At 46.7% G+C, this 26,682-nt stretch overlaps 2 protein-coding genes across 2 annotated transcripts; one reads left to right on the top strand and one right to left on the bottom strand.

Moving 5' to 3' along the window:
* The first annotated feature begins 436 nt into the window (after nucleotides 1–436).
* On the top strand, nucleotides 437–9,820 carry CABP5 (calcium binding protein 5). The gene is made up of 6 exons (XM_069549302.1): nucleotides 437–618; nucleotides 2,305–2,335; nucleotides 2,838–2,981; nucleotides 3,895–4,004; nucleotides 6,513–6,660; nucleotides 8,808–9,820. The coding sequence occupies exons 1-6, from the start codon at nucleotides 532–534 to the stop codon at nucleotides 8,831–8,833; spliced, it is 546 nt and encodes a 181-aa protein (XP_069405403.1). The 5' UTR covers nucleotides 437–531; the 3' UTR covers nucleotides 8,834–9,820.
* Nucleotides 9,821–15,408: 5,588 nt separating this feature from the next.
* Nucleotides 15,409–26,137, bottom strand: ELSPBP1 (epididymal sperm binding protein 1). Its single transcript, XM_069551100.1, has 5 exons — nucleotides 26,055–26,137; nucleotides 19,904–20,041; nucleotides 17,875–18,021; nucleotides 16,673–16,831; nucleotides 15,409–15,573 (listed from the first exon to the last, which is right to left on the bottom strand). The coding sequence occupies exons 1-5, from the start codon at nucleotides 26,122–26,124 to the stop codon at nucleotides 15,416–15,418; spliced, it is 672 nt and encodes a 223-aa protein (XP_069407201.1). The 5' UTR covers nucleotides 26,125–26,137; the 3' UTR covers nucleotides 15,409–15,415.
* Nucleotides 26,138–26,682: the final 545 nt, after the last annotated feature.

The raw sequence follows: 26,682 nt of genomic DNA, 5'->3' as shown, positions 1-26,682 counted from the left end.
GGCGGCTGAACCAGCCACTATACTTGCCTATTCCGAAAGTCAGGTTGTCACGTGATGTTCGCATTCTGCTCGTGTACTCACGTTCCTGGCTTACTCCAGAGCTCCTGGAAGCCAGGGGCTGTGTGCTCTCCGTCTTCACTTGCACAAAGGCCAGCAGAGGCCAGGCTTAGGCCGATCACGCCACGTGCCTGTTGGAACGTTGTATGAATGGATGCCCTCCGCTCTAATCCTCGTTTTTGCAACTATCCTTCCAATTCTATTCTGGGGATAAAAGGTCAGAGCCTGACACTGGCTCCCCCCCTCCACCCTCCAGTCTCCCTCAAGCCAGATGGGGAGGCAGGAACAGCTGTGATCCCTCCCCAACTTGAGAAGAGATTTCCCACCCAGCTGTCACAGCCCAAAGGGAGCCAGGGCGACCGGGGGAGAGGCAGGCAGAGTTGGCCGAGGACTGGCGGAGAAGCAAAGGAGGCTGAGCCACCAAAGGGGGACCTGAAGTCGAGGGGGGGTGCGGCCTCTTGAGATCGGAGCCTGATGAGCTCCACCATGACACCCTCCATGCAGTTTCCCATGGGTCCTGCCTGCATCTTCCTAAGAAAAGGCATCGCGGAGAAACAGCGGGTGAGGCTGGGGGCGATGGGGAAGGACGGTGGGAAGCTGGGATGCGGGGAAGAGAAGGGCTGTGACCGGCAGGTGGAAGAGGGGAGCAGGGGGTAGAGCATGACCTGAGAAGGTTAAAGAATCCCAGGGAGCACGGTGGGGACACGTGGGTCAGGGAGGGGAGGGTGAACTCAGAAGTCAGGACCGGAAGGCAGAAGATGAAAGAGGAGACAAAGGGGAACTGGGGTGACGTCACTGTTGACCAACATCATTGTTTTCTACAGACACCCATAGTGATGCCAGCGACGGTGGTGGTGGTGGGGATAATAGTAGCTGTCGATTATTATTTTTTAATTGGTGCTGGGTCTTAGTTGTAGCATGTGGGATCTAGTTCCCTGACCAGGAATTGAATCTGGCCCCCATGCACCGATAGCACGGAGTCTTGGCCGCTGGATCACCAGGGAAGTCTGTAGTTGCCACTTAAGTCATTGCTGTGTGCCCAGACTTGTGCAAAGGGTTTTTCATTCTTGATATTATTTAATCCTTACAATCAATGACTCATGAGGTCCGTAATGCCTTCATTCCCATTTTATAGATGTGGAAGGTAAGGCTGTGAGTCATGAAGTCCATTGCTTTAAGCTTTGACAATTAGTAAATGGCAGGGCCAGAACCGTTTGATTCCAATGGGCATGCTTTTCACTGTTAGTCTTTAAGCCTAACTAACTGGGGGGAAAGTGAAAGTATTAGTCGCTTTGTCATGTCTGACTCTTTGTGACCCATGAACTGTAGCCCACCAGGCTCCTCTGTCCATGGAATTCTCCAGACAGGAATACTGGAGTGGGTTGCCATTCTCTTCTCCAGGGGATCTTCCTGACCCAGGGATTGAACCTGGGTCTCCTGCATTGTGGGCAGATTACCTTCTGAGCTGCCAGGGAAGCCCCAGCTGGAGCGGGGAAGGGGATACTAAAAAAGAGAAGGTGGGAAAAAGTCTCCAAGGGTAAAGGGAGGTATGGGGGCTGAAAGAGGCCAGGGGTTGATGGAATTTTCCTGGGGAGGTGCTACGTGCTCAAGCCTGACCCTTCAGGTATGTCCTGGCGTGGCTAGTGGCAATATGAAAGGGTTTCAGAAATTGGTCATGCTGGCTGTGTTCATCCTGCCTGGGAGCCACTGAACACAGCTCTTACACCAAGGGATTCTCACCCAGCCACTTATGAGCTGTGTGACCTCAGACAGGTTCCTTAACCTCTCTGTTCCTCAGCTTTCTCTTAAGTAAGATGGGAATGGTATTTGGCTCGACCTCCAGGGTGGTTCTGAAGTTGAAATGAAATGATTGTGGAAGCCCGGCACAGTTAGCACTCTGAGTATGTTAACTGATTCTAAGTCTGACTCTTCCTCATCTGGAGGAGACTGGATTTCATGGCCCCCAGGATCTGTTCTGGCACAATGGGATGGATGTCCACTGGGGAAAGGCAGGAGAAGAGAGACCAAGGGAGAGAGGAAATGAGAAGGGGGTGAGGAGGAGTGGGAGGAGCAAATAGCCAGGGACGGGGAGTCAGGAGGTGGGAGAAGGAAGGTGAGAAGGGTGGAGGGGAGGGAGAAGGGGAAAGGACCAGGAAAGGATGAGGATGAGACGTGTTTGGAGAAGTGAATGTGGGTCTCTTGATTCTCTTTCCAAATCCTGCCCCCACCCCCCGCATTCCTTTCTAGGAAAGACCACTGGGACCAGATGAGATTGAAGGTAACACTTCTCCCCCAGACATCCCCGTATCACCATCCACCCATTCACCTGCCCTCTGTTCCTTTGTACATTTCAGCATAAATCCCTCGACACAAAAATTTTACATCACTCTCTCTTCCCACTCAACTGTGATTTGTGGCAGTTTAAGTACTTCCCAAAGTGTTCAGAAGCCATCCTGACCCCCAAGTGTCTCAGAGACCCATGAATGATGCCTGAGTTTTAAGGATAAGTCCAAAATTATTCTTTTTTTTTTCTTGGTGGTTTTGAAGTTTCTCATTACTTCACCCAACAATGTGAAGGACTTCAGTGCTATCATTTGGTGGTCTCAAGAATTATGCCTCTTGCTAACACACTTCATATATCTCTCCTTTTGGACATTTTTATAATATTTTTTTTTTTGAGGAGTCTTGAGTTGGTGCCTCATTGACAGTTTCAAGGGATGCTCCTTTTCCCCCAGTGACTGTTTCAAGTTGCCCCAAAGTTCTTGTCTCTTAACTTTCAGAGCTCCGGGAAGCATTTCTTGAGTTTGACAAGGACCGAGATGGGTTCATCTCTTGTAAGGATTTGGGGAATCTCATGAGGACAATGGGTTACATGCCCACGGAGATGGAACTGATTGAACTGGGCCAGCAGATCCGGATGAACTGTGAGGCTTGGGGGTGGGAGGAATGACCCGGCCTTAGGGGAGGGTTAAGAGTGAAGTCAGGAAGCATATGGAGGTTGAGAGTAGAGCTGGAGATGGGGAGGAGGAAAGCAGGGCTAGACGTCTGGAAGAAAACTGCTCAGACTGTACTTAGGGAGGCAGCATTTGAAGTGGTTAAAAGGGTGATTTTAAAGATAGATTTGGGTTCAAGTTCCATTCTGTTGTTTACTAGTTGTAGTCATTATGAGAAGCAGAGTTAGCCCCCACTCTTGAATCTCAGTTTCCCCATCCATGCAGTGAAGATGTTATCACTCCTTACCTAGTGAGACTGTAGAAAGGAAGGGATAAAGATGTTAAAACAGGTAAATGCTTATTAAATATAGGTCTTTGCTGTCTCCACTAAGGTTCATCAGTGGAGTGCAGGATTGGACCTGTATTTGATGCTGAAAACACGCTCGGAGTTGGAGCCTAATGTTGCTGAATAATGTAACAAAAAAGATGGGTGTTTAGATGGAGACCAGAGTTGATTTTGTGACTGATAAGATTGCTCCTAGGTTTGCATCTGAGCATGTTCCTGAGTAAACAACACTGAATTCAAGGAGATTCACCTCTGGAAGGGATTTGGTGCTCATTTAATTCATACTGTCTCTTCTCCAGATCTGCAGATGAGGGAGCGTAGATCTGAACCGATTAAGAGATTTTTCCTAAGGTCACATCAACAGTTAGTTCCTTCCACTGTACGTCCCGCTCCTGTTCAGATGAGAAGAACAAGAGGGCTTGAGCTGGCTGAAAGAGGGAGCTCTTAGAAGGCAGAGAGATTGGAGCAGATCTATTGAACAGAGTCGAACGGCAAAGTGAGGGAATGGAAGGTTAGGGGCGTATGAAGTCTCACCAGACCTGCCTCTTCTGTCCCCAGTGGGTGGCCGTGTAGATTTTGACGACTTTGTGGAGCTGATGACCCCCAAATTGCTTGCAGAAACGGCTGGGATGATTGGTGTCCAGGAGATGCGAGATGCCTTCAAGGAAGTGAGTTTCCTAATGTTGGAGGTAGTGGGAGGAGACCCCAGGGATCTATGATTAATCATTAATGGGGGACAAAACCCTAGTGGCTCAGTGGTAAAGAGCCCCCCTGTCAATGAATGAGACTTGCAATATGTCCATATACATATATATAATTGTCTTTACTTTTGGTTAATTTCATTTCTATTTTTATTCAATGGAATATAATTTCAGTTCATTTAAATCTGAAAATGAATTCTCATAGCAATTATTGGAAAACTTCAATTTGGAACAACTGGGTATGCCAGTCTACCTTCTCAACTATTAATTTTACCAAACTTAAACACAAATCAGGTATTTCTTGCAACATTTAGTGTCTGAATTGAGGTGTGCTCTGAATGTAAGATACATGCTGGATTAAGGTTTAGTGTTTTAGCTTAAGTGTCCTTGGGGGCTGGGTGTGTTAACTAGCCATGCTAAGGACATAGTATTCAGTATGGTATTATACTAAGTCTTATGAAATATAACACTGAAAGAATATAACAGCTTTTCAGCAACTATGAAGCTGGGGAGATTCCAAATGGGAGAAAAACGTCTGATTTCATTGTCCTCCCAGCCCTTCGATCCTCCTCTGAAGCCCATCAATAAAATGGTTTAATCCCAGAAAAAAAAAAACCAGAATGTAAAATAGCTCATTAATAAATTTTAAAAGATGTTTTATTTATTTATTTGGCCATTCTATGGGGCAAGTGGGATCTTAAGTTTCCAGCCAGGGCTCAAACCCAGGCCCCCTGCAGTAGGAGCTCAGTGTCTTAACCACTGGACCACCCAGGAAGGCCCTGTTAATATTTTTAAAGTTGATTACATGCTGAAATGTTATTTTAAAGTAAAATCAATTATAAAAAATTAATTCCACTTGTTCCCTTAAAATGTGTGTGGTGAGGGAATGGCTGCTCAGAAGAATTTGAAATTACCGGCAAGGTTCCCATATTTCGTCCGGACAGTGCACTACTCTAGGGGAAATCGGATCTCAGGATTAGGAAGCAGCAGGTAGGGGCGCTGGAAGGCAGGAGGGCGTGTTTGAGGACGAGCAAGAAGCCTGTCCTATTTGGAGAGGCATGAGCCGGAGAGAGAGGAGGCTGAGATAAACAAAGTTTCAGAGGTGCTGAAGGCAGGTCCCCACCCCATAGGGGCGTGCCTGTTGTGGAGCGGTGGCAGGATTTTCTTCTGAGTGGGATAGGAAGCCACTGGAGGACTTTAAGCTAGGGAGGGACTAGACCAGTTGGTGTTTCTTGTTTTTAATAATTTTTATTATTTTTTTGGCCACACCACGTGGCACCTGGGCTCTTGGTGCCTGACTGGGGATCGAACCCACACCCCCCCTGCAGTGGAAGAGTGGCATCCTAACCATGGGATCGCCAAGGAAGTCCCTGACTGGTGTTTTAAATGAACTCGAATGTCAAATTCTGAGTGGTAGAGAACAGATTATGTAGGACCACAGCGGCAGCTGGAACCAGCCAGGACGCTGTTGGCCATGATCCAGGCAGGGGAGCGTTGTGGTTTGAACCCCATTAGCATCGGTGTAGCCGGAGGACAGTTGGCTCCCAGACCTGTTTGGACATAGAGCTGACATGCTAAGACTTTCTAGTGGGTTAAAGGTGTGCAGGGACTTCGCTGGTGGTCCGGTGGTTATTACTCTGCGCTTCCACTGCCGGCAGCGCAGGTTCGATCTCCGGTCGGGGAACCCAAGTCCTGCAGGCCGTGCGGTGTAGCCAAATTTATTTTTTTTAAAGATGTGCAGCATCTCAAGGGGTAAGCATGGAACAGGGAACAGGAGTCCTTGAACCTGCCTTTAAGGAGCTGGCATTTAGCAGATACCAAACCTCTTAACTGAGTATTTTTTTTTTGGCCACAAGTTGAGGGATCTTAGTTCCTCCAGCAGGGATTGAGCCCCAAGCACCAAGTCCTAACCCCTGGAACCACCAGGAAATGCCTATCTCTCTCTCTTTTAAAAAACTTTTATTGCAGTATCATTAATTTACAATGTTGTGTTAGTTTCTGTGAACAGTCAAGTCATTCAGTTAGAGTGCGTTTGTTGCTCAGTGAGGTCTGACTCTTTGCGACCCCAGGGACTGTAGCCTGCCAGGCTCCTCTGTCCATGGGATTTCCCAGACAAGAATACTGGAGTGGGTAGCCATGCCCTTCTCCAGGGGATCTTCCCGCCCCAGGGATCGAACCCGGGTCTCCTGAACCTCAGGTGGATTCTTTACCATCTGAGCCACCTTATACAAATATATATATATATATATATATTCATATATATATATATATTCATATATATATATATATTCTTTTTAAAAACATTCTCTTCCATTATAGGTTATTACAAGATATTGAGTATAGTTCCTTGTGCTGTACAGTAGATCCTTGCTGTTTATCTTCAGCTGAGTTCTTGACTCGCAGGAAGTGATGAATAAACACTGTCTTATTATTGTGGTTGTTGTGGTTAATATTGTTCCCTGTGCTCCGCTTCAGTTTGATGCCAACGGGGACGGGGAGATCACACTGGTGGAGCTGCAGCAGGCCATGCAGAGGCTCCTGGGAGACAAGCTCACGTCCCAGGAGATCTCCGAGGTGGTCCAGGAAGCTGACATTAATGGAGACGGCACTGTCGACTTTGAAGGTGACGCTGTGTAGGGACAGACACCCCCATCTCCACAGGGTGATTTTTTTTTCCAAGTTGGCCATTCCTTCTCATTCTCCCTCAGTTTGAAGTTGGAGGAGGCAGGGTTAGATTTTGGAACTGTTTGTTGTCTCACTTTCTGCCCATGTCATTTCCAAAAGCTTATGCCTGTCACCTCTCCTTGTTTTAATATCTGCACTTGGCCACTCCTTGGAACACCCTGTCCAGAAGCTGATTCTGACTCCACCTTTCCCATCCCTTCCTTGTTCCCTGGGCACCTTTGTCCTAGGAACAGAAACTCCCATCCAAAGGAGAGTGGGCTAGTTAGTTGCTGGGACGCTGGGGTCAGATTCATGGGGTTCAAGCTCAGGATCATCTTTTACTAATGATGTGGTCTTATCCCAGTCACTTTCTCTCTTTCAGTGTCAGATTTCACATCTGCAAAATGGGGGTAAGGATGGCACTTTTCGCCCAAAGTTTTAGCAAAAAGCTAAAAGAAATTGTGCACTACAGACACCTCTGCTTGTGTGCTGTCTGGAGCAGCCTTCATCTTTTCACTGGTTAAACCTCAGTTATGCCCCTGGATGGTGCCCCCCTCCCCATCTTTCTTGCCAGGCTCAGCATCCCTGAGCTCCCATAACACCCACAGTCGCCTCTGCGGTGATGCTGACACATGACATCATGATAGCTTCCAATCGTTGATTACCTGTTTCCTTCTGAGGCCACAGACGAAATGGTTCATCATTATACCCCCAGTTCCTGGCACAGAGTTCAACATGTGTATTGAGTGATTGGGCTTTTCAGGTGGCCCTAGTGGTAAAGAACCCGCCTGCCAACGCAGCAGATGCAGGTTTTATCCCTGGGTCAGGAAGACTCCTGAAGGAGGAGATGGCACGCCGCTCCAGTATACTTGCCTGGAAAATTCTTGCCCGAGGAGCCTGCTGGGCTACAGTCCATGGGGTTGTGAAAGAGCCAGGCACAACTGAGTGACTGAGGACATACACACGTTGAGTGATTGAATAAATGAGAAAGATTGGCGTCTTGAGAGGAAGGGATGGGGGCCATTTCTGTGGGAGATGCAAATAGGGCATGCCAGGGTCTCACTGTGACATTCTCTGGTGCAAAAATTTCAGCATCTGACTGCTGTCTATAAGGCAAAAGTCTAAAATTCTTAGTTTGATATTCAAATGCATCCATGATGCCCCATAGTAGACATCAATGAAAAATCTGGAAGAGGTAGAATTCTTGAGGAACCTGACCCTCGGGTCAACTACAGGCAAGAGAAGGACAGATGTGCCTTGAGACCTGGGTGGGAGCAATAAGTTCACCTGACATTGAGTCACAGCAAAGTCAGGTACAACCTGGGTCCCTTCCAGGGTTCTCCATTCACCACCTACACGATCTCAGGCACACTGGCCAACCTCACCAGCCTCAGCTTGCTTATCTGTAAAATGGTATTTAACTCCCCCGGATTGGCTGAAAAGATGAAATCAGAGACTCACAATGACTAATTATGGAACTCTGACTGTGTCTTCTAAGCATTATATTGTTAAACCATCTGAAAGATCTTATAAGGTAAAGAGCAGAAATCGAGGTGTAGAGGGATCAAGTCGTTAATTTCCCAAAGATCTTGTGGTTTCTGACATGTAGTAAGGGCTGAAAAAACTAATGACAGCTGCTCTTACAAACAGGTGCCTCAGTTAGTGAGGGAGGGATAAATTAGGAGCTTGGGATTAACATACACACTAATATATATAATCTATATGAAAGAGATCAACAATAAGGGCCTACTGTTGAGCACAGGGAACTCTACTCAGTATTCTGTAATAACCTGTGTGGGTAAAGAATCTGAAAAGGAATGAATATATTTGTGTGTATAGTTGAATCACCTTGCTGTACACCCGAAACTAACAACCTTGTCAATCACCTGCGTGTGTGCGGGCTCACTCGCTTCACTCGTGTCTGACCCTTTGTGACCCCATGGGCTGGAGCCCACCAGGCTCCTCTGCCCATGGGAATTCTCCAGGCACGAATACTGGAGAGGGTTGCCACGACCTTCTCCATAAATCAACTATACTTCGACAATTAAAAAAAAAACAACCCACACAAATACCTATTCTGCCTCACCATAAATTGTGTTTCTGCAGAGTTTGTGAAGATGATGTCTCGTTGAGGAGGTCCTGGGATTTCCCAGCCTCTCTCCACCTGCTCACCGTGGATCAAGTTGTGGTGGAGGAGAGGACCACGTGCCCCATGGGCCCTCCAGAGAGAGAGGGTGGGCGGGTGGGTGGAGACTGGTATTGCAGCGCTATGGATTGAGGGTAGCCTAGAAACGATAGCTGTGGCCAGATGGGGTGGTGTTACATCCCTGGAACTAGATTGAGGAGGAAGAGGCCTGTGTGAACAGTACTGGGGTCTCCTTGCCACTCCCCCAAATCCCAAAGAAAGACTAATGACATCTCTCAACTCGTAATCCTAAATCCTTCCAACCTGGCAGTGTCTCTTCCCCAACTTCCTCTGGGTGAAAATAGTCTTTTCTCCTGTTTGATTCAGAAAGTTCAACACAGCGTTTACCTTTCACCCTCCTTGCTTCAGCTGCCTTGAATCCCCTCAGTTTCTTCCTCTCAGTTGAAGAAGGCTTGTCTATCATGAAGCTAGAAATAGGGTTCTTGATGAGACTGGGTTTGGAAAGGGTTAACTAAAGAGGCGTCCACGTGAACCTACCTGCCCCCCAACTTGATTTCTTGGAAGCACAGTATCTTTTCATCTCTCTAGCCCCCGACTTCCTTCCCCTTGTGTCAGATACTCCGGTCACCGAATTAAATCACAAATCTGGATTATCAAGGTTTAGAGCAAGCTGATCCCCCAGGGGATTAGCTCCCCTCGAAACGACATCATGCAAAGAGAGAGAGGATGGACACCTCCAAATCCTTGGCTCAGCCGGATCGCCAGGAAGCCATTCCTAGAAGCACCCTGCCTCCGCATCCATCTGCCCTGGGCTATACGGAGACAGTCCCTCTGTTAGACTGGAATTCAGTTCTCTCCCTCATACCCTGACCCTGATCTGTGTTAGAAATTGGAAAGATATATTCCTCCTCACCTCTGCCTTCAGTAACCCCAAGGTCCTTCAAATAAAGAGTTCATTTGAAACCTTCTTCAATTATTTGTTCTTAGTTAATTGGCTGAGCCAGGTCTTAGTTGAGGCACGAAAGATCTTTAGTTGCAGCTTGTGGGATCTGGTTTCCTGACTGGGGATTGGACCTGGGTCCCCCGCACTGGGAGCATGGAGTCCTATCCTCTGTGTGTGTGTTCAGTCGCTTCAGTCGTGTCCAGTTCTTTGCGACCCAATGGACTGTAGCCCGCCAGGCTTCTCTGTCCATGGGATTTTACAGGTAAGAATACTGGAGTGGGTTGCCATTTCCTTCTCCAGGGGATCTTCCCAACTGAGGGTTTGAACAGGAGTCTCCTGAGTCTCCTGCATTGGGAGACAGATTTCTTTTTACCACTGAGCCACCTGGGACGCCCCCTTATCCCCCTGGGAAGTCCCTCTTTTTCACCTTTAAAGTCCTAAGTATAGACCTGGAGAATGGTTCACCTAGTTCAATAGCCTCCTTTTAGAAAATTTTAATTTAAATTAAAAAAAATGGAATCAGAAAAATGTTCCCTAACTTCTCTGCAGCCATGCTGCTTTGCTATTCTTCACTATCCTGACTATTTTATGTTTTTCTCTTTAATTTTCTTCATTCCTTCCTTTCCTTTTCTTTCTTTTCTTCTGTCCCCCTTCCACCTTTAATTTATTCAGCAGCAGCGTCTGAAGTGCCTGCTACGTGCCAGACATTTTTCCAAGCATGAGGAAAAATGAGGCTATAGCAGTGAATAAAATAGCCCCAAACTCTCGACTCAAGAAGCTTCCATTATAATGTGAGGAGATAGACACAGAACAAAGTTAATGAGTAAATATAATCATATCTCGAATGTTAGAAGGTGATGAGATGTGGAGCAAAAGGAGCAGAAAAGGGTTGAAGGATGAGAAGGTTCTGGAGGTGGGGAGGGGTTGCATTCTATGTAGGCACAGCTGGGAGTTTATGGAGCCCTGGGGGCATGTCTGGGAAAGGGCAATTCAGACTTGACAGAGTGCAAATACAAAGGCCCTGAGGCAGGAATTGCACCTGGAGTTCTGGAGGAATTGCAAGGAGACCAGGGTGGCTGCAGAGGGGTAGATGGTTTGGGGTCTGAGTGGATCAGGAGTCAACTCATGGAAGTATACATTCTCAGAGGCTATTTTGAGGACCTTGGAGGGTTCGGAGCAGAGAAGTGACATAGTCCATAACCCATTTAACAGATGACTTCAACCTCCTGTCTTCAACCATCACAGCCCATCTCTACACTCATCAACTCACCCATCCAATCATTCCTGCACCTGCTCAAACATACTACTTGCTGAGTCCCTGATATCACTTGGCAGTGTTCCAAGTGATAGAGATAGAGCAAGGATAAGTTACTTGACCTCAAGAAGCTTGTAGTCTAGAGCCCCACAAGCCAATGGGATCTCCTGGTGATAATGGAAATACTCTTGAGTTGCTGCACCATCCAATACGGTAGCTACCAGCTATGTGTCACTCCTGAGTATTAGATGTGGTGAGGTGAGAATCGGGGCGTCATTTTAATTTCAGTAAGTTAATAACATTTTCTTAACACATTATTGGTTTTATGAGTTACTTGTTAAATTTAAATAGCTCCATGTGGCTGTGCTAAGTCACTTCAGTCAAGTCTGACTCTTCACAACCCTATGGATGATAGCCTGCCAGGCTCCTCCGTCCATGGGATTCTCCAGGCAAGAATGTTGGAGTGGGTAGCCTATCCCTTCTCCAGGGGATCTTGCCGACCCAGGAGTCGAACCAGGGTCTGCTGCATGGAAGGTGGATTCTTCACCAGCTGAGCTTCCAGGGAAGCCCCAGTGGACAGTGCATGTCTGCACTATGAGCCTGGGATTATTCTAGGTCCTGGGGATAGTTTAAAGTCTTTACTTTCTTGGAGCTTATGGCCTGATGTGAGGGAAAAGACAAAAATGATCATTTAAGAGAAGTTCAGACTGAGATGAATACTTTGAGGAAGTGGCGTGGTTATACCAAGAGAATTGGAGGGAAGGCACAAGGGTGGCTTAATTTACTGAAAAGGTCAGAAAGGGCACTTAGAGACGAGCTGTCTCCATTGGGTTCCCAGGGTTTCTCCCTTGTCTGAGAGTGGAGAGAGCACGAAGGAGGTTTATCAAGCTGTATCCTTGGGATCGGTACTTGGGAAGGAACTAGGATTCAGCAGAGGGAGACGCTGAACAATGGTGCAAGGTCAACAATCTCAGCGGAGTCCACAGGCGCTCTTGACCCAGCTCTTCCAAGTTGTCTCATTTGGGTTGAAACAGCTGGGTCTTTAAATCTGCCCATGGTCAATTCTTGGATATGGACTGTCCTGGGGAGGGCGTGAGCTCGGGCAAGGGAGGTCTCTCTGAAGCTGAGGACATCCCTGATTCTGGTTTGACCGCTGAAGGCTGCCTGCAGACAGCACTCCCCAGAGGTGGGCGCCAAGTCTTCTGTAGGTCTGGTGACACACGTCCCTCTCCATCACGGGACATTTTAGCAGAGACTGAACAAGGTGAGGAGGAGAGCGACAGAAGCTCAAGAGGGGAAGAGAACTCCAGCACCAGCAAGACAGAGGCTGGAGTGAGCTTGCTGAGTTCAAGGAACAGAGTAGCAGTTTGAGTGTAGTGAGTGAGGAGGTGGGGGGGCAGAGGTAGAAAATGAGATGTGGGAAAGTGCTAAACAAGGGACAGAGATGTGGGATCTAGGAACAGGGCGATTACGCTTACTAGAGTGTTTTTACACGATTGAGTGAGGATCTGGGCTCTGGCTGTTAAACTAAAGTGAAAAAGACCGACCATTCAGTTTTCAGGCGTCTCTCACATCAATGCGACATCATGTGAATGTTAACGATCAGACTGGCAGTGAATGAGGCTGAACGGCTGAAATCTACTGCTAATGTCTGGCTATGGTGAGGGACAATGGTCATAGTTGCTCAGAGGGTTTTTTCTGTTTTGTTTTTGAATATTTATTTTTGACGGCGACAGGTCTTCGTTGCTGTGTGTGGCCTTTCTCCAGTTGTGGCAAGCCGGGGCTACTCTTCATCGCAGTGCACGGGCTTCTCACTGCGGGGGCTTCTCTTGTTGCAGAGCACGGGCTCTGGAGCTCGGGCTTCAGTAGTTATGGCAAAGGGGTGTAGTTGCTCTGCGGCATCTGGGGCCTTCCTGGACCAGGGATCCAACCCATGTCCCCTGCATGGGCAAGCGGCTACTTATCCACTGCACCACCGGGGAAGTCCACTGAGAGGGATTTTATGAAGGAGGAGGAGGAGGACAGGGAGGGAGAAGAGGAGGAGGAGAGGGAAGAGGAGAAGGAAGGAGAGGATGGAGAGGAAGAGAAGAACACCAACAACATGACGTTGCATCTGGGCTCACAGGAAACAGATTCTGCAATCGATTGTTGATGTCTGTCACGGGCACCATAAGGGAAGAAGAGTCGAGGCCATCTTGCAATGAATTTTCTACCCTCCATTGATGTACTAATTTATTTATTAATGATTTAATAAGTACCTACAAATGCTCCACCCAAGTCTGTAACTTCCCAGAAAGAGACAGCAGGCTGCAATCATTTCCTAGAGTCCCTGGGCGGAGAATCTGATCTTTGCACCATATGACTCACCAGCGTTTCCTTCCCCACCCTTTTGGATCCCTCACTGTATCTGTCATTCTAGGAAGTGGAAAAGGCAGCCCCAGAGTTAATGTGGGGCTCCCTTTTGGTGGTTAGACCACATTTTCCTTCTGTTCTTCACAAAGGACCAAGTGATGAAGCAAGACGGTGAACAGGTTCTTTCTAAAGGCGATTATCTAAGCTTGAAAAATTCGACGAAAAAGGTGAAGCAGGTTCCAGACTTAATATGTCAGCCTTCCACTGGAAACGTGTCTCCTTCCCTTGAAAATAAAATCAAAAGCCAGTGTTCAGGTAACAGGTACACACTGACTCAAATGTAACGTGAATTAAAAAGTGACTTCATGTTGATTTTTAAGGTTCAGTTGGGAATAAGGTGACGCAGCTGAGCCAAGAGCAGTTAGATACCCCCTGCCCCTCACCTGGCTCATGGGATCAAGTCAGTGAATAATAAGCACCTCAACCTCACCTATGCTGTAATACGTTTGGTAGGAGCAGGACTTGCAAGAAGATGGTTCTGCTCTTTTTGTTTGTTTATTTGTTTGCTTGTTTTTGGTTGGTTGTGGCATGGCATGTGGGAATCTTAGTTCCCCGAGCAGGGATCTAACCTGTGCCCCTGTAGTGGAAGCATTGAGTTCTAACCAGTGGACTGCCAGGGGAGTCCCAAGATAGTTTTTCTCTGATGGTTACAAATTTGAGGCTGGAGACTAAAGATGTTCTTAGACTTAGCCACAGATTTGGGACCACTGTGGGTGTTTTTTTTTTTTCTTTTTTAGTATTCACCCTGTTAAGATGGGGACTTCTCAGGTGGTGTAGTGGCAAAGAACCCACCTGCCAGTGCAGGAGACATAGGTTCCATCCCTGGGTTGGGAAGATCCCCTGGAGAAGGAAATGGCAACCCACTTCAGTATTCTTGCTGGGAAATCCCATGGACAGAGGAACCTGGCGGGCTACAGTTCATGGGGTTGCAAAGAGTCAGACACGACTTAGCGACTAAACAACAATATCAACAACTGTTAAGATGGTAGAGGCCCAAACCGACTCCTTCGCCTTTCCTCTGAACATGGAAGATAATTTGCACCATCAAACTAAATTTCAGGAAGAGTCACTGATTTCGATTCTATAACCTACATGCAATCACAAGGATAAATACTGCTGGAATCACCAGGATGGTCACAGATCTGATGAGACGGCTTCTGTTTACTTTCAAATTCCAGAATTACAGTGTGACAAGGTCAGTGCAGGAGGTCCAGAGAGAATTGTTATAGGCTTTAGAATATGGAAGCTGGAAGGAAAAGAATAGGAAAAAGGAAGGATGAGGTTGGTCCTGTGGAGACAGTTGATGATGTATGTGCTGAGGTTGGGGAGAGGGTGAGAGGTGAGCCCAAACTTTTCCTTGGTTAGCTACTCAGTGAAGCAGGTAAGGGACCAACCACAAGGTTTCTGGGGACATGTGTGTGTGTGTGTACTCAGTCACAAAGTCATAGCTGACTCTTTGCAACCCCATGGAGCATAGTCCACCAGGCTCCTCTGTCCCTGAGATTTCCCAGGCAAGCATACTGGAGTGGGTTGCCATTTCCTTCTCCACAGGATCTTCCCAACCCAGGGATTGAACCTGTGTCTCCTGCATTGGCTGGGGGATTCTTTACTGCTGAGTCATCAGGGGGACCAGAGAGGTCTTGGTTATCTCCTTTCAAGTTTGTCCTTTCATTTAAAGTCTCAACTCACGAAATTCCGCTTTCTGAATTTTTCACACCCAAATCCTCCCAGACCTAAAATTTGGAATGACACCTTTCCGGTTCTGAAATCATTCGCTCGCCTCCTCACCCTGCTCCTCTGCTTTTCAGAGACATCCCGATTTCTTCTTGTCTTCTACTTTGGGAAGTTGTCCCAGCCTCCCCCACCCCCGCTAAGTTCACCTTTTCTCTGAGAAATAGAACTCGTCTTGCTGGAAAACTCAGCAAATCACGCTGGAAGGAAAAGAGCTCACCTTTGCATCAGCAGTACACCCAAGTACGGTCCCGGTCATAATTGTAAGAGGTTGCACACCATAAAAGGTTCTCCTTTGATCCTTTATTGGTGCAGTTAAAATAATTCTTGTTTTTGTAGTTGAACGGGAAGTGGCAAGGGAAGCCAGGAACCAATGAGGAAATTCCTAGGGAGGAAATGGAGATAAGACGGTGGTTACTCCTGTGTCTTTACGCTACAGTGAAGGCTTCATCCTTACTTAAGCTTGCGTTGTTTGAGCTCTGCTCAGAGGCTCCTGCCGAAGGGGTGATGTGTTGTTGTTCAGTTGCTAAGCCATGTCGGACTCTTTTGTAACCCCGTGGACTGTAGCCCGCCAGGCTCTTCTGTCCATGGGATTCTCCAGGCAAGAATACTGGAGTGGGTTGCCATTTCCTCTTCCAGGGGACCTTCCTGTCCCAGGGATGGAATCTGAGTCTCCTGGGCCCCTGCAGATTTTTTTTTACCACTGTACCACCTGGGAAGCCCAACTTGTTCAAGAGAGAGCCCAGTCATCTCTACCTGGTAGACAAGATAAACCCAAAGGTTTGATTGTTTTTAGATGTTAATGGATTTTGTATCTAATTTAGCAATCTCGCTTCAGCTTGGCATTCTTTTCTTCACTGACTATGTACAGTCAACCCTCAGTAGTCACAGGTTCTCTGAGGATTCAAATATTCCACTTGAGGAATGCAATATCTAGTTGGTGAATCTGTGGCTCCAGAACCCACAAATACTGAGGTTGGGAAGATGACCTGGAGAAAGGATAAGCTACCCACTCCAGTATCTTGCCTGGAGAATTCTACGGACAGAGGAGCCTGGCAGGCTACAGTCCATGGGGTCGCAAAGAGTCGGACACGACTGAGCGGCTTTCACTTTCAACTCTTCTACACCATTTGATATAAAGGACTTGAGCATCCATGGATGCTTCTTGTAAGTCCTTTGAATTGGCTTCACCATCTTTCCAGCTCCATTAGTAACAGATTTTTCAAAACCTTATCATATAGCATACTCGTCATTTGAGTGTTGGGTATTTAATATTTCCCAAATTTTATACTGGCCCCTTTCACTTGGATCTTAAGGAGACCACATTTTTGCCTGTCACATTATGGCATTCTTTATGCCATTTGTTCATCAGATCTCTGAGGGTCCGGCACACAGTAGGGCTGGGATAGGTGTTTGGTGAGTGAATGAATGAAGGCCTCACCCCCCCCCCCGCCGTGCCCGCCCAGCCCCCTTCCCCATAGTACTGGTGTCTGCGCAAAGACTCCACTTCCCGTCCTTATCCATGTTCTCCGTGGTTGGACACCAGAGCTTGTTGTTTTCATCCTCAAGGCATTCAGAGATCACATTATTTCTGTAGGTGGCAGGGAAGATGCAGGGCTTGCTGAAAGAGTTTCCCCCGTACTCTGAAAATAATGATGGAAATGAACATAATTAGAACCTATGTTCCCAGGTGGTGCTAGTGGTTGAAAAAAAAGAAGAAGAAAAAAAACCCGCCTCCCAATGCAGGAGACATAAGGGATTCGAATTCAATCCCTGGGTCGGGAAGATCCCTTGGAGGAGGGCATGGCAACCCACTCCAGTGTTCTTGCCTGGAGAATCCCATGGGCAGAGGAGCCTGGAGGGCCACAGTCCATAGGGTTGCAAAGAGTCAGACAGGACTGAAGCGACTTAGCACACACATCCAGAATCTTATGTAGGAATAAGTGTACTCGTAGATAGGTACCTTCCTTGTATGCATTTTCATCTCTAGAGGCAACAGTGCTTCGTGAGAAGGTAATAAGGCACAGGCTTTGGAGTCAAAGGGACTGGAATTCAAATTTTAACTCTGACATCACCTTGGGCCATCGTTTTATTGGGACCATTTACTGAATAGTGGGAAAAAGTAGCATCTGGTACAGCTTCCATGGGAAGATTCAGTGGGTTATTATATCGAGAGCTTCTGGATCAGGGTCTAACACAGAGAAGGCACTAGAATGAATGGAGGTTGTTATTCAGTTAAGAGTAGGCCTAGAAGTAAGAGTAAATGTTAAGGCACTTTGAAATGCAGTTTGGGTGTGGCATTGGGTGAATCTCATCATTGTCGATTCTAGAAATAGAACTCCTTGAAAACCAGTGTCAGAACTACAGCCGAAGGACTTGGTCCTCAGCACAAGTGGTTTTTCACGCTGGCCTTGGGGACTTGTAAGGCAGGAGACCCTGCAAGGATCCCTGGGTCGGGAAGATCCCCTGGAGGAGGAAATGGCAACCCGCTCCAGTATTCTTGCCTGGAGGATCCCATGGACAGAGGAGCCAGGCGGGTCATAGCTCACGAGGTGACAAGGAGTCGGACACGCCTGAGCAACGGAGCGCACGTGCCCACTGCCCGGTGCCCGTGGCCTCGCCAGAATCATTGCTGGCCGCCGTCCCCTCCCCCACCAAACGCACCCTCCTTGCGGCAGCGCCTCACCGTTGGTTTCGCAGTATTTCCACTGCTGCTTCTCATCAAAGCTGGAAGTCACTGAGCACCACTGCCTTCCGAATAAACTGCCATCCGTGATGCACCCATTATGGGGCTTTCCCCGGTAGATGAAGGGAAAGACACAGCGTGGGTAATCTGCGCAGAAGGAAGTCCATGAGTGCTGCGACCTTGCACTGGTCATTCACTTTTGGCTGCGAGACTCACAAGATCTTAGTTCCCCAACCAGGGATCGAACCTGTGCCCCCTGCATTGGAAGAGCGGAGTCCTAATCGTTGGACCACCAGGGAAGACCCTGGGGACCTCTTTTCCAGAATTAACTTGTAAATTTCTAATTCAGTTTCAACCGGTTGATCCTGATTTGTTTGCACTGCAGAAGACTTTGCACCAGAGGCAGTGCAGGCTCAGCTTGTTTTTAGTCACTTTGCTTTATTGTGCTCCGCAGAGATTGCATTTTTCACAGGTTGAAGGTGTGTGGCAACCCTGCCTTGAACAAGTCTGTCGGTGCCATTTTCCCAATAGCGTTGGCTCACTGTGTGTCTCTGTGTTACTTTTTGGTAATTCTCCCAATATGCCACACTTTGAAATTATTATTGTATTTGTTACGGTGGATCAGTGATTTCTTTTTTTTCTTTTTATTACATAGGCTTAGTTGCTCTGAGGCATGTGGGATCTTCCAGGACCAGGGATCAAACCCATGTCTCCTGCATTAGCAGGCAGATTCTTTACCACTGAGCCACCAGGGAAACCCAATTAATGATCTTTGATGTGGTGAATGTAATTATTTTGAGGCACCATGAAATACATAACCTATGGATAAGAAGTTGCTTCTAACGGACAAGAAAAGAAAGTGTTTTCCTGAGATGAAAACTACTCCTGGTGAAGATGCTGTGAAGAGCGTTGACACAACAAAAGATACAGAATACTATATGAAGTTAGTTGATAAAGCATCAGCAGGGTTTGAGAGGACTGACTCCACTTTTGAAAGACGTTCTACTGTAGGTAAAATGCTATCAAACAGCACTGCAGGCTACAGAGAAATTGTTCATGAAAGGATGCGTTCATAGATACCGCAAACCTCTTTGTTGTCTTAAGAAATTGCCAGCCACTCCAACCTTCAGCACCCACTACCCTGATCAGCCAGCAACCATCAACATCAAGGTAACATCTTTTCCTCCACCAGCAAAAAGATTGCAACTCACTGAAGATTCAGAGGATGGTTAGCATTTTTGAGCGATGAGATAGTTTTTAAATTAAGGGTATGTAATTTTTTTAAAGACATATAATGCCATTGCACATTTAGACTGCAGTACGGTGTGACATATCATTTAAATGTCCTGGGAAAGCAAAAAAAAATTCATATGACTCACGTTATTGCAATATTTGCAGTGTTTCCCTGCTGTTAACTGTATGTTTGTTTTCTGTGTCTGTGGGTCCTTTCTATTTTATAAATAAGTCCATTTGTATCATTTTCTAGATGCCACTTATAAATGACACCATGAGATACTTGTCTTTCTCTGATTTACTTAGTGTGATAATCTCTAGGTCCATCCACATTGCTGCAAATGGCATTATTTCATTCCTTTTAATGATGGAGTAATATTCCATTGTGTGTGCATGGGCGTGTGTGTGTGTGTGTGCATGCACGCGTGTGTATATCTCACATCATCTTTATCGATTCATCGCTCGGTGGACATTTAGTTTGCTTCCATGTCTTGGAAAGCACTATTTTTAACACCATTATCTTTTCTTCTTATTTTTTGGCCATGTCATGTGGCTTGTGGAATCTTAGTTTCCTGACCAAGGATTGAACCTGGGCCCTCGGCAGTGAAAGTGCCGAGTCCTAACCACTAGACCGCCGGGAAGCTCCTCACTCTATGATCCTTAGCATTATTACCCATTATTAACACTCGGTGTTTGGTCTGCCAGAAACAGGGTCACATGGTCCACGCCCGCGCATGCTCTTTTGTAGTCCATCTGCTGAAGGCACCTGCCGACAGGACGGCATGGCGCCACTCACCTTCCGTCACGCAGTGTTTCCACCGTCCGTCGTAAACGGCTCTGGTCGCACACCAAGGGGATAAGCTGTTGGCTCTGGTGCAGGAGAAATAAGTAGAACCCTTGTAGGTGAAGGGAAAGATGCATGAATCTTTCTTATCTGAAGGACAGATGGACAAAGTAGGGGATTAGTCCCAAAGAAGGAGCCAAGGATGATACTCTCTCTGCTTCATATGATGGCCTGAAGTCTGCAGGTACAGCCTTTGCATCTAATTTCCTAATGACATACAAGAACATTTCCAGCTTATGTTTGGACCCAGAGTAGTAGGGATGAGTTTCACCAACAATGAAGGCAACCAAGATATGTCTCCAAACCAGCATGGCTACCACACATGTCACACAAGACACTTTTGGTGAGGGGGTTCCCTGGGGGTCCTGTAGGTAAGACTTCATGTTCCAGTGCAAGGGATGTGGGTTCACTGGCGTGGGGGTTCGATCCTTGGTTGAGGAGCTAAGATCTCACATGCCTGGCAGCCTATATATATATAGGCTGAGTCAATATTGTAACATATTTAATAAAGACTTTTAAAAAAATGGTCCGAGTCAAAAAATCTTTGAAAAACAATTTGGTAAATTACAAGATTCCATCAGGTCATGAAAAGACACACATGAAATAATTTTGAATCTCAGACTAAAAAACCATTTTGTTTTCCAATGCTTTTTCCATCCTGATGACATAAAAGAAAAAGCTTCAATTTAATGCTAGTATTTCGCTACCATATCTCTAATACTTAATAATCTCCCTTTTTAACAAAAAAAAAAGAGAGAGAGCGGGACTCGGGCTCAAAACCCTATTAGGACAATAGTATCTGGTAGAATTTAATAATAGGCTTTTGCTCTCATAGTATTTATTTTTATTGGTACTTCCTATTTATGTCAAGTAGCAGTGCTTTTATAGATTACAGGGCTGATGCTAACAATTCGTTTAAAATAAATGTATTCAGGAAGAGTAAGCATGTTGAAAGAAAGATGTTGAGTACAGAATACTTTAGATGGCATGCAGGTGGTGGCGGGTATGGAGGGGGTGAACTTGAATGAGTAAGTTTAGGAAGCACAACTCTTGACCTTTCTATCCTTTGCTACCAAGACGGGGACTTTATCCTTTACACCAGGTATCCTCAGAACCTAGAAGAGGGACTTGATCATAGCAGATGCTCAAAAAATAACTGACAGAATAAAATAAATTTGGGAAACACCACGTGAAATAGTGTTAAACAGGTTTCTTCAGTGATGGGGTTCATCACAAAAGTCCATATGCAAATAAGGATTGAATTAACAAGAGTGAAACAGAGTATATCGAGTTGTCCTTTTAATTTTTTTCCCCATTACTCAATAGTGCTAGCGATGAGTAGTCCCTGAAACACATTTTAAGAAATGCTGTTCTGGGACTTCCCTGGTGGGCCAATGGTTAAGACTTTGCCTTCTAACATGGGGGGTGCAGGTTCGATCCCTGGTCGGGAAGTTAAGAGCCCACATGCCTCGAGGCCAAAAAAAAAAGAAAAAAGAAACATGAAGCAGAAATAATATTGTAACAAATTCAATAAAGACTTTAAAATGATCCACATCCCCCCCACCAAAAAAAAAAACCTTAGAAAAATGAAATGCTAGGCTAACCCAATTCTTTGTTTCATAGAGAAGGAAATGAGGACCCATACAAGGGGTGATTTAAAGTTAATACCTTTTTTTTTTTTTGAGCAGGACTAGTAGAGTGACTGGAGAAGGCAGTGGCACCCCACTCCAGTACTCTTGCCTGGAAAATCCCATGGACAGGGGAGACTGGTAGGCTGCAGTCCATGGGGTCGCGAACAGTTGGATACGACTGAGTGACTTCACTTTCACTTTTCACTCTCATGCATTGGAGAAGGAAATGGCAACCCACTCCAGTGTTCTTGCCTGGAGAATCCCCGGGACGGGGGAGCCTGGTGGGCTGCCGTCTATGGGGTCACACAGAGTCAGACACGACTGAAGCGACTTAGTAGCAGTAGAGTGACAGTGGGCTTCCCTGGTGGCTCAGTGGTAAGGAATCCACCTGCTAATGCAGGGGACGTGGGTTCAATCCCTGCTCTGGTAAGATTCCCTAGAGAAGGAAATGGCAACCCACTCTAGTATTCTTGTTTGGGAAATACCATGGACAGAGGACCCTGGCAGGCTACAGTCCATGAGGTCACAAAGAGTCGGACACAACTTAGCGACTGAACAACAATGATTAAAATGAGAACTTGGATTTTTTTCAGCAGGATCAGAATGGCCCTTGCTCTCATTATGCTGTCTCCTCCACATTCCTCTTTCCCTTCCTCAAAGATATAATGATGGGTCACTATGAGTGAGATGCTCTGATAGGTCACTATGAGTGAGATGCTCTGATAGGTCACTATGAGTGGGATGCTCTGATGGGTCACTATGAGTGGGATATTCTGATGGGTCACTATGAGTGAGATGCTCTGATGGGTCACTATGAGTGGGATGCTCTGATGGGTCACTATGAGTGGGATGCTCTGATGGGTCACTATGAGTGGGATGCTCTGATGGGTCACTATGAGTGGGATGCTCTGATGGGTTACTATGAGTGAGATGCTCTGATGGGTTACTATGAGTGGGATGCTCTGATGGGTCACTATGAGTGGGATGCTCTGATGGGTCACTATGAGTGGGATGCTCTGATGGGTCACTATGAGTGGGATGCTCTGATGGGTCACTATGAGTGAGATGCTCTGATGGGTCGCTATGAGTGAGATGCTCTGATGGGTCGCTATGAGTGGGATGCTCTGATGGGTCGCTATGAGTGGGATGCCCTGATGGGTCACTATGAGTGAGATGCTCTGATGGGTCACTATGAGTGGGATGCTCTGATGGGTCACTATGAGTGGGATGCTCTGATGGGTCACTATGAGTGGGATGCTCTGATGGGTCACTATGAGTGAGATGCTCTGATGGGTCACTATGAGTGGGATGCTCTGATGGGTCACTATGAGTGGGATATTCTGATAGGTTACTATGAGTGGGATGCTCTGATAGGTTACTATGAGTGGGATGCTCTGATGGGTCACTATGAGTGAGATGCTCTGATGGGTCACTATGAGTGAGATGCTCTGATGGGTTACTATGAGTGGGATGCTCTGATGGGTCACTATGAGTGGGATATTCTGATAGGTTACTATGAGTGAGATGCTCTGATGGGTCACTGTGAGTGGGATGCTCTGATAGGTTACTGTGAGTGGGATGCTCTGATGGGTCACTATGAGTGGGATGCTCTGATGGGTTATGTGTGTGCACACACACATGTACATGCACGTGTGTGCATGTATGTACATGCCTGTTTTCCTGCATGTGTGTGCTTGTGTGTTAGCTCATGTTACAAAGATGGTGAGGCAAAGCTCCCATATATTCGCCAAACCCAGCTTCCTTCTCTTTCTGAGCTCAAAGCTGGAATCCATTTTGCTGTCTCTCTCTCTTTAAAGATTTTTTGATGTGGCCCATGTCGTTTAAAGTCTTTATTGAATTTGTTATTGTATTGCTTCTGTTTTATGTTTTGGTTTTGTGGCTGAAAAGCATGTGGGATCTTAGCACCCCGATCAGGGATCAAACGCATACCCCCGGCACTGGAAGGCGAAGTCTTAACCACCGAACTGCTGGAGAAGGGTCTGCAGCTTCTCTTACAGTTAGCTGGGGCCATGGACTAAGTTATGACTCATAACATGTGGATTCAAGTGATGTTATCATTTCCTGGCTCAACAAAAAAAGTTTCCAATCAACCCTCCATACTTCTTTGTTTCTCTGTCTGCCAGCTGGGCATAGAATGGTGGGTCTCAATGGAGAAGGGGCAATTATGACCTCCCCCACTCCAGGGGACATCAGACAATGTTTGGAGACGTTTCTGGTTGTTACAAGAGGGAGAGGGAGGAACTGGTAGCTGTGCTACTGGTATCTACTGGGTAGAAGCCCAGGATACTGCTAAACATCTTCTTAAAATGCATCATTGTCTATACTGTGTGTTTATTGCTATGCGTGGACTTTCTCTAGCTGTGGCAAGTGGGGGCCACTCTCTAGTTGTGGTGACGGGCTTCTCATCATGGTGGCTCCTCTTGTTGCAGAGCAGGGGCTCTAGGGTGAGAGGGCTTCAGTTGTTGTGGTGTAAACGGGCTTAGTTGTTCCCTGGCATGTGGAATCTTCCCAGACTAGGAATCGAACCGGTGTTCCCTGCACCGGTAGGCTGATTCTTAACCACCGGACCACAGTAAGGATATTGTTGTTTAGTTGCTAAGTCTTGTCCGACTCTTTGCGACCCCATGCACTGAAGCCCGGCAGGCTCCTCTGTCCATGGGATTCTCCAGGCAAGAATACTGGAGTGGGTTGTCATTCCCTTCTCCAGGGGATATTCCCCACCCAGGGATTGAACCCGCATCTCCTGCATGGCAGGCAGAAACTACTCAACAAAAGTTAATTGTCATCATCATCAATGATTGTCCTCACCCAGGAACACCCCTGAGTATACAGGATGCTGGTGGTGGTGGGGAGGGCAGGCTGGTACCCCGTGTACATAGAATTAAGTTTATCCTTGGGAGCTGTTAGCAAAAATCAACACTAATAGATACTATTAGCCATCTGTAAAGTAGTCCAGCAGATGGTCTAATCTTCTTAGCTGGGTTAAAACCCTCCATAATCCGAGACTTGCTGACCTCTCTGTTCTCACTCTGCGATTAACATTCCCTTGACCTTCCTCCATGTTGTCTTTGGAGTTTTGCTCATGTCCTTCATCCTGCCCAGAACGACTTTGCTCTCTGCTACTCATTCATCAAGACCTGGTTCAGCCTGGATTAATACGCTTGCTTGCTCTTATAATACTCTGGGCCAATCTTTGTAAGTGTACTTACCATTTTTAAAAAACTTTTTATTTTATATTGTCATATCCAACTAACAATGTTGTGGGAGATTCAGGTGGACAGCAAAGGAACTCAGACATACGTATACATGTATCCATTCTCCCCCAAACTCCCCTCCCCTCCAGGCCACCCACATGACATTGGGCCGAGTTCCCTGTGCTTTGCAGTAGGTCCCTGTGGGTGAAGCATCTTAAATAGAGCAGTGCCATACTCACCAGTTTGAGTGTAGGGTGTGAGTTTTGTTTACTGTTATGTTTCTGGACCAAAGCACAAATCCAGGCACTTTGGAGTCACTCAACATATATGTAATGAAAGGACTTCCCTGGTGGTCCAGTGGCTAAGATTCCATGCTCCCAGTGCAAGGGATCCAGGGTTCGATCCCTGCTGGGAAACTAGAGCCCACAGGCTGCAATTAAGTGTTCACTCGCTATAACTGAAAGGTCCCGAGTGCTGTGACTAAGATCTGTCACAGCCAAATAAATATCAAAATGTGTATTGAATAAATTAATCTATAGACATGTGCATGTGGGGTCTTCCTGGACCAGGAGTTGAACCTGTGTCTCCTGCATTGGCAGGCAGATTCTTTACCACTGAGCCAAAAAGGAAGCCCTACATTTTTTTTTTTTTAATGAGTATAAAGGGAATGTTCAAGTAAGGGATTCTGAACTTTCAGTGTACTGGAATCATAGAGCCCCCCCCTTTATATTAAAATATTTATATCCCCCTTACCATGCGCTGATTCCCCTGGTGGCTCAGATGGTAAAGAGTCTGCCTGCAATGTGGGAGGCCCAGGTTTGATCACTGGATCTGGAAGATCCCCTGAGGAAGGAAATGGCAACCCACTCCAGCATTCTTGCCTGGGAAATCCCATGGATGGAGGAGCCTGGTGGGCTACAGTCCATGGGGTCACAGAGAGTCGGACACGACTGAGCGACCTCACTACCCTGTGCTAAATCTGTGAAAGATGCTTGTGTCTGTTATTTTCTTTATGCTTCAACATCGTCCCATGACGTAAATGCCATTATTCCTCTTTCAAGGCTGAGGACTGACTTCAGAGAGGTTACAGGGCATGACCAAGGTCACGCAGAGAGAAAGCGGCAGAGCCAGGGGCCACACCCCCGTCGGTCTGAGATTTCTACTAGGCTATCTTCTCCCTGCGTGGATCCAGTCCTCTTTACTTCATTCATCCTTCCCAGGTCCCAAACCCTCCCTGCTGCCTCCCAGTATACTCACTTCCGGTTGTTTCATGGGAGTAGAGGAGGAAGACCATCCACCCCAGCAGGTAACTGGGCCATCCATTCATCTCGGCTGGCTTCTTCTTTCTGGATTGAAGGAAGACAAAAATTTGGCTCCCACGGGTTTCCTTCCTCTTCCACTAACTCCCAGGTTTGATGGCACGCAGGCTATTTTCTCTCTATCCCCAGGGGGTAATAAAAAATGGCTTACTCTTACAAAGTGAAAAGTGAAAGTGTTAGTCATTCAGTCGTGTCCAACTCTTTGTGATCCCATAAACTGTAGCCCACCAGGCTCCTCCGTCCATGGGATTCTTCAGGCAAGAATACTGGAGTGGGTAGCCATTCCCTTCTCCAGGGGATCTTCCCGACCCAGGGATCGAACCCAGGTCTCCCGCATTGCAGACAGATATATACATATACAGATTCTGTCGTTATAGAGGGGAGCGTGTGATGGAAAGGAAAGAGGAAGCATTTGTTGAGTGCTTACTGTATTCCAGGCTAGATGCCCAACATTCTTGCTGCCAGAGGTTCTCATGCCCCACACCCATCTCCTCGGCTGGCTATTAAAAGTTCCTTAACAATAAGCAAGCGTTTCTATCCTCGTCAATCGTAATTTCTACTGGCTC

This window comes from Ovis canadensis, chromosome 14 (genome assembly GCF_042477335.2).
Source record: "Ovis canadensis isolate MfBH-ARS-UI-01 breed Bighorn chromosome 14, ARS-UI_OviCan_v2, whole genome shotgun sequence".
Classification (NCBI taxonomy): domain Eukaryota; kingdom Metazoa; phylum Chordata; class Mammalia; order Artiodactyla; family Bovidae; genus Ovis; species Ovis canadensis.
Note: the sequence above shows the minus strand (reverse complement) of the source record. Positions and strands in the feature narration are given on the sequence as shown.